This window comes from Arachis stenosperma, chromosome 2 (assembly GCF_014773155.1).
Source record: "Arachis stenosperma cultivar V10309 chromosome 2, arast.V10309.gnm1.PFL2, whole genome shotgun sequence".
Classification (NCBI taxonomy): Eukaryota; Viridiplantae; Streptophyta; class Magnoliopsida; order Fabales; family Fabaceae; genus Arachis; species Arachis stenosperma.
In genome coordinates, this window is record NC_080378.1 from 59,406,591 (window position 1) to 59,419,358 (window position 12,768).

At 48.3% G+C, this 12,768-nt stretch overlaps 1 protein-coding gene across 1 annotated transcript; it reads left to right on the top strand.

The window, feature by feature from the left end:
- Positions 1–1,559: 1,559 nt before the first annotated feature.
- Positions 1,560–1,952, top strand: LOC130962918 (proline-rich receptor-like protein kinase PERK2). The gene has a single exon (XM_057889074.1). It carries the CDS (start codon positions 1,560–1,562, stop codon positions 1,950–1,952), a length of 393 nt encoding a protein of 130 aa, XP_057745057.1.
- The last annotated feature ends 10,816 nt before the right edge of the window (positions 1,953–12,768 follow it).

A 12,768-nucleotide genomic window follows, 5' to 3' on the forward strand; every position in this document is an offset into this window, starting at 1 on the left:
CCTACTGTCTTCTTCATCAAACACGCAAGGCTCCTTCCATGGCAAGCTGTATGTAGGGTTTCACCATTGTCAGTGGCTACCTCCCATCCTCTCAGTGGAAATGTTCAACGCACCCTGTCACGGCACGGCTATCCATCTGTCAGTTCTCAATCAGGCCGGAATAGAATCCAATGATTCTTTTGCGTCTGTCACTAACGCCCCGCCTTCAGGAGTTTGAAGCTCGTCACAGTCATTCAATCATTGAATCCTACTCAGAATACCACAGACAAGGTTTAGACCTTCCGGATTCTCTTGAATGCCGCCATCAGTTCTAGCTTATACCACGAAGATTCTGATTAAAGAATCCAAGAGATATCTACTCAATCTAAAGTAGAACGGAGGTGGTTGTCAGGCACACGTTCATAGTTGAGAATATGATGAGTGTCACGGATCATCACATTCATCCGGGTTAAGAGCAAGTGATATCTTAGAATGGAAGCAAGCATGATTGAATAAGAAACAATAGTAATTACATTAATCCATCAAGACACAGCAGAGCTCCTCACCCCCAACCATAGGGTTTAGAGACTCATGCCGTGGAAGGTACACAAAGAAACGTGTAAAGTGTCATGAGGTACTGATACAATGTCAAAAGATCCTATTAATAGTAAACTAGTAACCTAAGGTTTACAGAAATGAGTAAATGACAGAAAAATCCACTTCCGGGCCCACTTGGTGTGTGCTTGGGCTGAGCATTGAAGCTTTCATGTGTAGAGACCTTTTCTGGAGTTAAACGCCAGCTTTCATGCCAGTTTGGGCGTTTAACTCCAAGTTTTATGCCAGTTCCAGCGTTAAACGCTGGAAATTCTGAGGCTGATTTGCCAAGCCGGTTTGGGCCATCAAATCTCGGGCAAAGTATGAACTATTATACATTGCTGGAAATCCCAGGATGTCTACTTTCCAATGCCATTGAGAGCGCGCCAATTGGGCTTCTGTAGCTCCAGAAAATCCACTTCGAGTGCAGGGAGGTCAGAATCCAACAGCATCTGCAGTCCTTTTCAGTCTCTGAATCAGATTTTTGCTCAGGACCCTCAATTTCAATCAGAAAATACCTGAAATCACAGAAAAACACACAAACTCATAGTAAAGTCCAGAAAAGTGAATTTTAATTAAAAACTAATAAAAATATACTAAAAACTAACTAGATCATACTAAAAACATACTAAAAATAATGCCAAAAAGCGTATAAATTATCCGCTCATCACGAGCGCACGCACCGCGCTTGCGCGCCTTATGATACGCTACTAATACACGCGGACGCGCACTTGCCGCGTACGCGCCCTAGCTGATGCCGTCATTCCAGGCCTTTGTCCAGAGAATTGGGTGCACGCTGAGCCCACTCTAAGCCTCCAGCCCAACTCGATGTACGCGGACGCGCACTTGCCGCGTACGCGCCCCTATGAAGATTCCCCATCCACGCCTGAGCACGCTGTACGCGCACGCGTAGGTACCTAGTTTCATCAATGTACGCGGACGCGCAAGGTGCGCGCTCGCGTCGATTCAAAAAAGGGATAACCCTAATGCGCGGCGAGCATTGCGCAGTCGCGCACTCTCTCTTCCTCTCCCTCACCATTTTCTTCTTCTGCAACCTTCAACCTCTGCCGCTAACAGCGGCGCCGCCGTCGCCACCCACCCCTCTACCTTCCCCTATCATCCTCCTTCTTTCCCCTGTCACCATCCTCAAACCTCTCCCTTCACTTTCTCCTTTCGGACAACCACCCGCCGCCGTGAACCTTCGCCGGCCACCACCATCACACGGCCAGTCTCCCCCTCTCTCTCACCACCAACCAACACCTCTTCGCTTTCCTTCTCTCATCATAGCCAACTTCCCTTGTACTCAGTCTCTCACTCTTCCGAACGCCGCCACAGCCGCCGCCCCGCCATCTCCACCGCCACCGTCCACAGCGGCGTGAATCGCTGACTCTGTTGCTTTCGTTCTAACTCCAATTCCCTTTTCCATTTTTCAGTTCTTCCCCGCTCCCAGGTTCCTGCTCCAACTCTGCTTGTTTTTAATTTTTCATTTCTGTTAGCTACTGTTAGTTGTTTGTAGCTAGTTAGAATTGAAACTTTGTATGTTAGGTTAGATAGAAATAATTGCTGTTCATACCCTGACCGGGCTCCTCCAACTCGGCAAATCCATAAAAGGTCCGACCTCGTCCTAAGGCCCACGCCTAAAGGTCGGACCTCGGACAATGAAGCAAAGGAAGGCCCATCAAAAGGAACGCAGCCCAAAACCTAAAGGCCGAAAGGGCCTAGAAAAGGCGGTTCCACAAAGATAGAGATAAAACTCCCAAAAGATAAGATAAGATAAGAATATCTTATCCAGGGAAGATCACGGCCAACTACTATAAATACACTGGAGCACCCAGGTATGAGATTCATTCCACATTCTACACATATCTGCTTGGACTCATGCTAACTTAAGCATCGGAGTGTCATTGCAGGTACAACTACCAACCACTCCGCACATCAAGCTCGGGTCCCTGAACCCCCACCTCGGGCCTCACCAGACGACCGAGCTACACGTTTCAGGTAACCCTCGGAACATTGGCGCCGTTGCCGGGGACCTGGAAGTTATCCCTTTACCATGGCGGACGACCCTCTCAACAATGACCACGCTGCATCAGAACAAGAGGATGAAGTTGACACCGGAGAACGACCGGACAGCCCTCTATCACCACGCACTCCAGGAGGAAACAAACAGAATCGCCCAAAGACATTACTCCCAAACAAAGATCCAAAAAATCCCGAAAAAGAAAAGAGCTCGGAAATTCTAGAAGCAGTCCGGGCACAACAAAACCGATTGAAACAACTCGAGGAAGACATAAAGAAGCAGAAAAAAACTGAACAAGATCTGAGAAGGGAGGCTCGCAAGCGCAGAGAATTAGAAGAAAAACTACGGAAAATAGAGGCCAACCTGAAAGACCGGACAGAGCGCGGCACCACCCCCGAAGGCAACCATGATCCCTTCACGCAAGAGATCATGAAGGAGAAGGTACCACGAAACTTCAAACCACCCGATATGGATCTCTACGACGGCACCACCGATCCAAGTCACCACCTCAGCAACTTCAGAAGCAGAATGTACCTAGTCGACGCCTCCGACGCGATTCGGTGCAAAGCCTTCCCCACCACTCTCACCAAGTCAGCCATGAGGTGGTTCGACAACCTGCCACCAAGATCAATCACCAGCTTCGAAGACCTAACCAAAAAATTCCTAACAAGGTTCTCTATTCAAAAGGACAAGGCAAAACATGCCCCCAGTCTACTCGGGATCAAACAAGGTAACCAAGAAACCCTCCGAGAATACATGGAGCGATTCAACAAAGCCTGCCTGGACATACAACACTTACCCACTGAAGCAGCCATCATGGGACTAGCAAACGGCCTAAAAGAGGGACCGTTTAGCCAATCCCTATCCAAACGATACCCGATTTCCCTATACGAGGTGCAGGAGCGGGCAGAAAAATATATCAACATGGAGGAAACCTCCCAGCTAAGAGACTCTTCTAGGAAAGAATCAACCTACCCACTCCGAGATCGAGATCGGGAACAGAAGAAGAAAGAAGAACCCAACTCGGACAAGCCACGGAAGTACCACAACTACACCCCCCTCCGATTCTCCCTGGTAGACGTCTACAGAGAAGTATGCCACACCGAAAAGATCCCACCGCCCCGACCGCTAAAACACAAGAAAGCGGGGAGAGATCGGTCCGAATACTGTGAATATCACAAGCTCTACGGTCATTCTACTAACGACTGCTACGACCTAAAAAATGTTATAGAAAAGCTAGCCAGAGAAGGAAAACTCGACAGATACGTAGCAGAGAAAGGAGAAGAGACCAGGAAGAGAAGGCGGGGAGATAACGAAGATCGGGCCGAACAAACCCCGCGAACCCCTGAAAGGCACGTACACATGATAAACGGAGGTTTTGCAGGCGGAGGAACATCCAGATCCTCGCGAAAAAGACACCTCAAAGAAGTCTATCACGTCCGAGAAGACAGTCCCCTGCCCGAATTACCTACTATCTCATTTACCCGAGAAGATGCTCAAGGGATAATACCCGGGCACGACGATCCAATGGTAATCACCATTATCCTAGCAAACGCCAACTTACATCGAACCCTGATTGACCAGGGAAGCTCAGCAGATATCCTGTTCAAAACGGCCTTCGACAAGCTCGGACTTGAGGAAAAAGAGCTAAAGGCCTATCCCACCGACCTATTTGGGCTAGGGGACACCCCGATCCATCCCTTAGGATACATCTCGCTACACACTACCTTTGGAAGAGGCGAGCAATCTAAAACATTAAGCATCGACTACATTATAGTCGACGTCACTTCAGCATACAATGCCCTCATTGGGCGACCAACCCTAAACAGACTGGCAGCTATAGTCTCGACCCCACACCTCTGTATGAAGTTCCCTACCGCAAAAGGAATCGCTACCCTAAAAGGCGACCAAAAACTAGCACGGCGATGCTACAACGAAAGCCTGAGCCTAAAAGGAAAAGAGATCAACACAATAGAACTCGGACGAGTTCAAGCCCAAGAAGATCTTCAGCCACAACCAGAGGGAGAAACCGAAAAAGTCCAGATTGGGAACACACCTGAAAAAATAACGAACATAGGAGCAAACCTCGAGGCAGGCCTAAAAGAGGAACTCATAACCCTCTTAAGGGAGAATTCCGACCTCTTCGCCTGGAAAGCCTCCGACATGCCAGGCATAAGCCCCGAACTGATGTGCCATAAGCTATCAGTATACCCGGGATCCAGACCTGTCCAACAAAGATGCCGGAAGCTCGGACCCGAGCGCATGCAAGCAATAGAAGAACAAGTACAAGCACTGCTAGAAGCAGGGTTCATTAGGGAAGCAAAATACCCCCTATGGCTCGCAAACGTGATACTAGTAAAAAAGCCCAACGGAAAATGGAGGATGTGCGTCGATTACACGGATCTCAACAAAGCCTGCCCCAAAGACCCATATCCATTACCAAACATCGACGCCTTAGTAGACGCAGCCTCAGGCTACAGATATCTCTCCTTCATGGACGCATACTCGGGATACAATCAAATCCCGATGTACGGACCCGACCAAGAAAAGACCTCGTTCATAACCCCAAGGGCAAACTACTGCTACGTAGTAATGCCCTTCGGGCTGAAGAACGCAGGGGCAACCTACCAGAGGCTAATGAACAAAGTGTTCTCAGAGCACATCGGACTACAACTGGAGGTGTACGTCGACGACATGCTGGTAAAGACACAAGAAGATAGAAACTTGCTGACCGACCTCACCAGTGTCTTCGGCACCCTCAGAAAACACAACATGAGACTTAACCCGACAAAGTGCACTTTCGCCGCAGAAGCCGGAAAATTCTTAGGCTTCATGCTGACTCAAAGGGGCATCGAAGCGAACCCAGACAAATGCCAAGCGATACTCAATATGAAGAGCCCGACGTGTGTCAAAGAAGTACAACAACTGAATGGAAGGCTAGCCGCCCTATCAAGATTCTTGGCAGGATCAGCGATAAAATCACTACCTCTCTACTCACTCCTGAAGAAAGGGAAACCCTTCTCATGGACCCCGGAGTGCGAGAAAGCCTTTCAAGAATTCAAGGAATTCCTCGGGCAGCCACCAATCCTAACCCGACCCTTAAAAGGAGAAGAACTCGTACTATACCTCTCGGTTGGAAATCGAGCAGTCGCTTCAGCGTTAATACGAGAAAATGACCAAGGACAACACCCCATATACTTTGTAAGCAAGGCACTACAAGGGGCCGAATTAAACTATCAGAAGATAGAAAAATTCGCCTACGCCCTAGTATTCACAGCTCGGAGGCTCCGTCCCTACTTTCAAGCCCACACCATCAAAGTCCGGACAAACCAACCCATGAGGCACATCCTGCAAAAAACAGACCTGGCAGGACGAATACTACAATGGGCGGTAGAACTGTCCGAGTTCGACCTCCACTATGAAGCCCGGACTGCCATAAAATCTCAGTATCTAGCCGACTTCATCGCAGAATACACTGAGACCCCTGGAACCCCACTCTCATGGAACCTGTATGTCGACGGGTCCTCAAACAAAACAGGAAGCGGAGCCGGGGTTATACTCGAAAGCGACCAAGGAACGCGGATAGAACTATCCCTAAAATTCGAGTTCCAGGCTTCAAACAACCAAGCCGAATACGAGGCCCTACTAGCAGGTCTAAAACTAGCCGAAGAGGTCGGAGCCCAGAGAATTATGATCTTCAGCGACTCCCAGGTCGTCACGTCACAAGTAAATGGAAGCTACCAGGCCAAAGACCCAACTATGAAAAAATACCTGGACCAAACACAGGCACAATTACGCCACTTTTCAGAAATACAGATCCAGCACATACCTCGGGAACAAAACGTCCGAGCAGACGCCCTCTCAAAGCTCGCCAGCACCAAGCCCGGAGGCAACAACAGAAGTCTCCTCCAGGAAACCTTACAATCCCCCTCCGTGCTAAGAGAGGAAGAAACGCTAAATATATCCAACCAACAGCAAGGATGGATGACCCCCATACTCAACTACCTGAAGTCGGGAACTCTCCCCGCCGAAAGAAAGGAAGCTAAAAGACTCACGAAAGACGCCCAGAATTATACACTAATTCACGACGTATTATACAGAAGAGGATTCTCAAACCCCCTCCTTAGGTGAGTCCTGACCTCAGAAACAAAGAGCGTCCTCGAAGAAGTCCACGGAGGCATGTGCGGGAACCATCTCGGAGCTCGGGCATTATCCAAGAAAATAGTCCGAGCCGGGTTCTACTGGCCGACCTTGCAAAGAGACGCAACGGAATTTGTGAAAATATGCCCCCCTGCCAAAAACACGCCAATTTTCACAAGGCACCACCCGAGGACCTTATCAGCATCACCGCACCATGGCCCTTCGCAAAATGGGGACTTGACCTACTCGGCCCGTTCCCCCAAGGACCGGGGCAAGTCAAATACCTCATAGTAGGAGTCGACTACTTCACAAAGTGGATCGAAGCTGAACCCTTAGCCACCATTACGGCTCAGAAAAGTCGCAAATTCCTATACAAAAACATTGTCACAAGGTTCGGAGTCCCCTACTCCATCACAACAGACAATGGAACACAGTTCACGGACACAAGTTTTCAGAACATGGTGGCCGAACTAAAAATCAAACAGCAATTCACCTCAGTCGAGCACCCACAAGCCAATAGACAAGCAGAGGCTGCAAATAAAGTCATCTTGGCCGGGTTAAAATGGAGACTCCAAGAGGCCAAAGGGGCATGGGCCGAAGAGCTCCCCCAGGTGCTATGGGCATATCGGACAACTCCACACTCTACAACGGGAGAATCGCCATTCCGACTAGCTTATGGGATGGAGGCAATGATTCCTATCGAAATAGAGGAAGGGTCCCCTAGAACCATCTTCTACAACGAAAAAGGTAACCCGCAGGCACAAAGGGAAGAACTCGACCTCCTCCCCGAGGTCCGAGAAAGAGCTCGGATCCGAGAAGAAGCCTTAAAACGGCGAACGGCCCTCAGATACAATCAGAAAGTAATAAAGCGAAGCTTCTCCATTCACGACCTGATTCTAATCCGAAATGACATCGGAACACAAAAGTCGGGAGAAGGAAAGCTAGCTGCAAATTGGAAAGGACCCTACAAGGTAACAGAAGTCTTAGGAACAGGCTATTACAAAGTATCTGACCTAGAAGGCAATGAGTTGCCCAGGGCCTGGCACGCCTGTAATCTAAGACGATACTACAGCTAGAAAGAGATAACCCGAGGTGTACTCTTTTTCCCTACAAGGGTTTTTTAATGAAGACACCCGGTCAAGTAAGGCACCCGACCTAGTCAGGGGTAAACACTCTGTAAATGTTCTTTCTTTTTTATATATATTAATCAAACTTTTCTATTTTCTTTTCTTCTGTCTCGTGATGAAACAAATCCTGAAAAGTACCCCCCCAAGGCGCATTAATTTATGCTCGACAAAACGCAAAAAATCATTTGCCAAGAGACCACACAAGGTCGGCAAAGATAAAGCGACGAGGTTCAAATTAATGTGAGAAGTTATAAAGCAACTCTGAAAAGGCTCAAAAAGCCAAATAAAAAGAGATTACAAAAATAACTTAAAAGGCCGACCAACGACAAAGTCGGACCCAACAAAGGGAGGTACTCGAACGCCCGAGGTCCGAGAAAAAGCCCGGATCAAAGAAAGAAGCCTTAAAACGGCGAAAGCCAAGATTTCGAAAACGCTTACTAAAAAGTTGCTATACAAAAACAACTAAAAAGTACAAGCGAAAAAACGAAATCAAAGGAAGGGATAAAACAAAAGTTCCAAGCGCTAGCTAAAAAGTTGTTATCCAAAAACAACTAAAAAGCATAAAAGCGGAACAAAAACTCAAAACGCGAACAAAACACCACATAATAAGCTAAATAGTTACTACAAGTAGCTAATAGCAAAAAGGTGTTCAAAGTACTTAAACCATCCAAAAAGAGCCCACAGGCCGGGCACAAAACCAAAGACAAAGGATTACAGAGAATCAGGATCCTTTCCGGACTCCACATCAGTAGGAGGCTGCGGAGGAAGAACCATAGAAATCGGGACAGCCTTGACAGCACCGTCATCTCGGTTTAAAACCTCCACACCAGACTCCTCCCTGGTCGGAGGTGAGGTCGGGTTCGCAACCGGAACTTCGGGGTCAGACACCGGAACCTCATCCTCATTGGGAGCAGGAACAATCCTTCCCTCCACGACAACATTATCCATACTGAATAAACTCAGATCCAGGTCAGGGGCAAGAACCCGGACCTGAGCCTTCAAATTTTCATACATAGCATCCATACCCTTAGCCACATGCCCTTCTAGCTCATAAAAATCATCCTGAGCGGATTGCAACTTCTCTTTTGCCTCCACAAAGCTCGGCAAATGTTCGAGTATAACTCTCATTCGCCGCCTTCGCCATCTCCTCAGATGCATTCGCTGCCGCCACAGCCGCAGTAGCTTTAGCTTTCTCTTTCTCCAAAGATGCCTCCAGCTCAGTAATCCTAGCAGCCTTCAGCTTACTAAACCTCTCGAGCTCAGACTGAGCCTTCTCAAGTCGGGAACTGGTCGCACCAATGGGGGATTTCTTGAACTCCCGGGCAATAGCGGCATGAAGACTAGCCATCCGGACACAGCTCCACGCCATATACTGAAAATGGTGCTCCATAGACACATCATCAGTAGAAATAAAGGTCTGAGGGAGAATATGCTGTTCAACCCAACCAAGAGCATCAAAATCCTTGTCATTAAAACCCGCAAGCTCTTGAGAGGTCTTCTGTTTCTTGGGAGGAGGACCCGAGGACGAAGGCGGGGAAGAGTGACCGGGTCCAGAGGTCGGAGGATCTTGATTTACAGGTCGGAACTGGGGAGTCGGAATAGTCTTCGACCGAGTAGTGACACCTACAGTAGTCTTCTTCGGAGAAGATCGGGCAGAAGCCTCCACAGCCTCAATATTTCGAGCGGCCACAGACTTCTTCGTCCGACGAAGGTACTTCATGGAATCCGCCTGAGAAGACATCTCTGCAAAAATAAAAGAAAAGGATTACCACAACAGAAAAATCCACCAAACAAGCAAAGCCAAAATACTGAAAAAGATGAGTCTCGGAGAGGTCGGAACTACCTAACTCGGAACGGAGAAGGCTTGGATCTCCCAACATTTTCTTCGTGTCCAAGTGAGGTGCCCGACCCCATAAACTGCTTACCACACCCACAAAAGCCTGCTCCACCTCATCTAGACTCTCAAAGGTATACTTAGTAGACACTACATTCTCCTGCCAACAAAGAGGAAAAGAAGGCTCCCCACTCTCATCTAGAAAGAAAGGTCGGACGTCTCCAGTAGCCCGGACCTTGAAATAAAAGTTCTTAAAATCGTGAAAGGACTCATCATACAGGGTACAAAACTTCCTTCCCTGGTTAGCCCTAAAAGAGACCCAAGATACCTTTCCTCCACCCGACCCCGGCTTCGTCAACACAAACAAATAGGAAAAAAGAGAAATAGAGGGAGAGACGCCCAAAAACTGACACAAAAGTTGAAACAGCTTTAAAAACGCCCAAGAATTTGGATGGAGCTGCGTAGGGGCAAGGTTACAAGACCATAACACCTCGGACTCCAGATCGGTAAAGGGAAGTCGGACACTCAGCTTAGAGAAAAAACAATCATAAGCATAAAAGAAGAGCTTCTCGGAACTATCTAAGGGCGGGAAGCACACTCTCTCCTCGGAATCCGGGGCTACTAGTTCATAATCCCTCTCAGACTCTCTATTCTCACATATGCTACAATGCCTACGGAACCTAACTAGATACTCAGAATCTACCACAGAAGGGACTCTTAGAGGAGAAGGGTCTACCCAATCAAGACCACATGGAATTTTAGTCGAAATCGCTTGAAGAACCTTTCGAGACATAAAATTCTTACCTACTGTTCATACCCTGACCGGGCTCCTCCAACTCGGCAAATCCATAAAAGGTCCGACCTCGTCCTAAGGCCCACGCCTAAAGGTCGGACCTCGGACAATGAAGCAAAGGAAGGCCCATCAAAAGGAACGCAGCCCAAAACCTAAAGGCCGAAAGGGCCTAGAAAAGGCGGTTCCACAAAGATAGAGATAAAACTCCCAAAAGATAAGATAAGATAAGAATATCTTATCCAGGGAAGATCACGGCCAACTACTATAAATACACTGGAGCACCCAGGTATGAGATTCATTCCACATTCTACACATATCTGCTTGGACCCATGCTAACTTAAGCATCGGAGTGTCATTGCAGGTACAACCACCAACCACTCCGCACATCAAGCTCGGGTCCCTGAACACCCACCTCGGGCCTCACCAGACGACCGAGCTACACGTTTCAGGTAACCCTCGGAACATTGGCGCCGTTGCCGGGGACCTGGAAGTCATCCCTTTACCATGGCGGACGACCCTCTCAACAATGACCACGCTGCATCAGAACAAGAGGATAAAGTTGACACCGGAGAACGACCGGACAGCCCTCTATCACCAAGCACTCCAGGAGGAAACAAACTGAATCGCCCAAAGACATCACTCCCAAACAAAGATCCACAAAATCCCGAAAAAGAAAAGAGCTCGAAAATTCTAGAAGCAGTCCGGGCACAACAAAATTGATTGAAACAACTCGAGGAAGACATAAAGAAGCAGAAAGAAACTGAACAAGATCTGAGAAGGGAGGCTCGCAAGCGCAGAGAATTAGAAGAAAAACTACGGAAAATAGAGGCCAACCTGAAAGACCGGACAGAGCGCGGCACCACCCCCGAAGGCAACCATGATCCCTTCACGCAAGAGATCATGAAGGAGAAGGTACCACGAAACTTCAAACCACCCGATATGGATCTCTACGACGGCACCACCGATCCAAGTCACCACCTCAGCAACTTCAGAAGCAGAATGTACCTAGTCGACGCCTCCGACGCGATTCGGTGCAAAGCCTTCCCCACCACTCTCACCAAGTCAGCCATGAGGTGGTTCGACATCCTGCCACCAAGATCAATCACCAGCTTCGAAGACCTAACCAAAAAATTCCTAACAAGGTTCTCTATTCAAAAGGACAAGGCAAAACATGCCCCCAGTCTACTCGGGATCAAACAAGGTAACCAAGAAACCCTCCGAGAATACATGGAGCGATTCAACAAAGCCTGCCTGGACATACAACACTTACCCACTGAAGCAGCCATCATGGGACTAGCAAACGGCCTAAAAGAGGGACCGTTTAGCCAATCCCTATCCAAACGATACCCGACTTCCCTATACGAGGTGCAGGAGCGGGCAGAAAAATATATCAACATGGAGGAAACCTCCCAGCTAAGAGACTCTTCTAGGAAAGAATCAACCTACCCACTCCGAGATCGAGATCGGGAACAGAAGAAGAAAGAAGAACCCAACTCGGACAAGCCACGGAAGTACCACAACTACACCCCCCTCCGAGTCTCCCTGGTAGACGTCTATAGAGAAGTATGCCACACCGAAAAGATCCCACCGCCCCGACCGCTAAAACACAAGAAAGCGGGGAGAGATCGGTCCGAATACTGTGAATATCACAAGCTCTACGGTCATTCTACTAACGACTGCTACGACCTAAAAAATGTTATAGAAAAGCTAGCCAGAGAAGGAAAACTCGACAGATACGTAGCAGAGAAAGGAGAAGAGACCAGGAAGAGAAGGCGGGGAGATAACGAAGATCGGGCCGAACAAACCCCGCGAACCCCTGAAAGGCACGTACACATGATAAACGGAGGTTTTGCAGGCGGAGGAACATCCAGATCCTCGCGAAAAAGACACCTCAAAGAAGTCTATCACGTCCGAGAAGACAGTCCCCTGCCCGAATTACCTACTATCTCATTTACCCGAGAAGATGCTCAAGGGATAATACCCGGGCACGACGATCCAATGGTAATCACCATTATCCTAGCAAACGCCAACTTACATCGAACCCTGATTGACCAGGGAAGCTTAGCAGATATCCTGTTCAAAACGGCCTTCGACAAGCTCGGACTTGAGGAAAAAGAGCTAAAGGCCTATCCCACCGACCTATTTGGGCTAGGGGACACCCCGATCCATCCCTTAGGATACATCTCGCTACACACTACCTTTGGAAGAGGCGAGCAATCTAAAACATTAAGCATCGACTACATTATAGTCGACGTCACTTCAGCATACAATGCCCTCATTG

Coding starts and splice junctions, on each gene's coding strand:
- LOC130962918 (XM_057889074.1), top strand. CDS start 1,560: ATGCGCGGCGAGCATTGCGCAGTCGCGCACTCTCTCTTCCTCTCCCTC.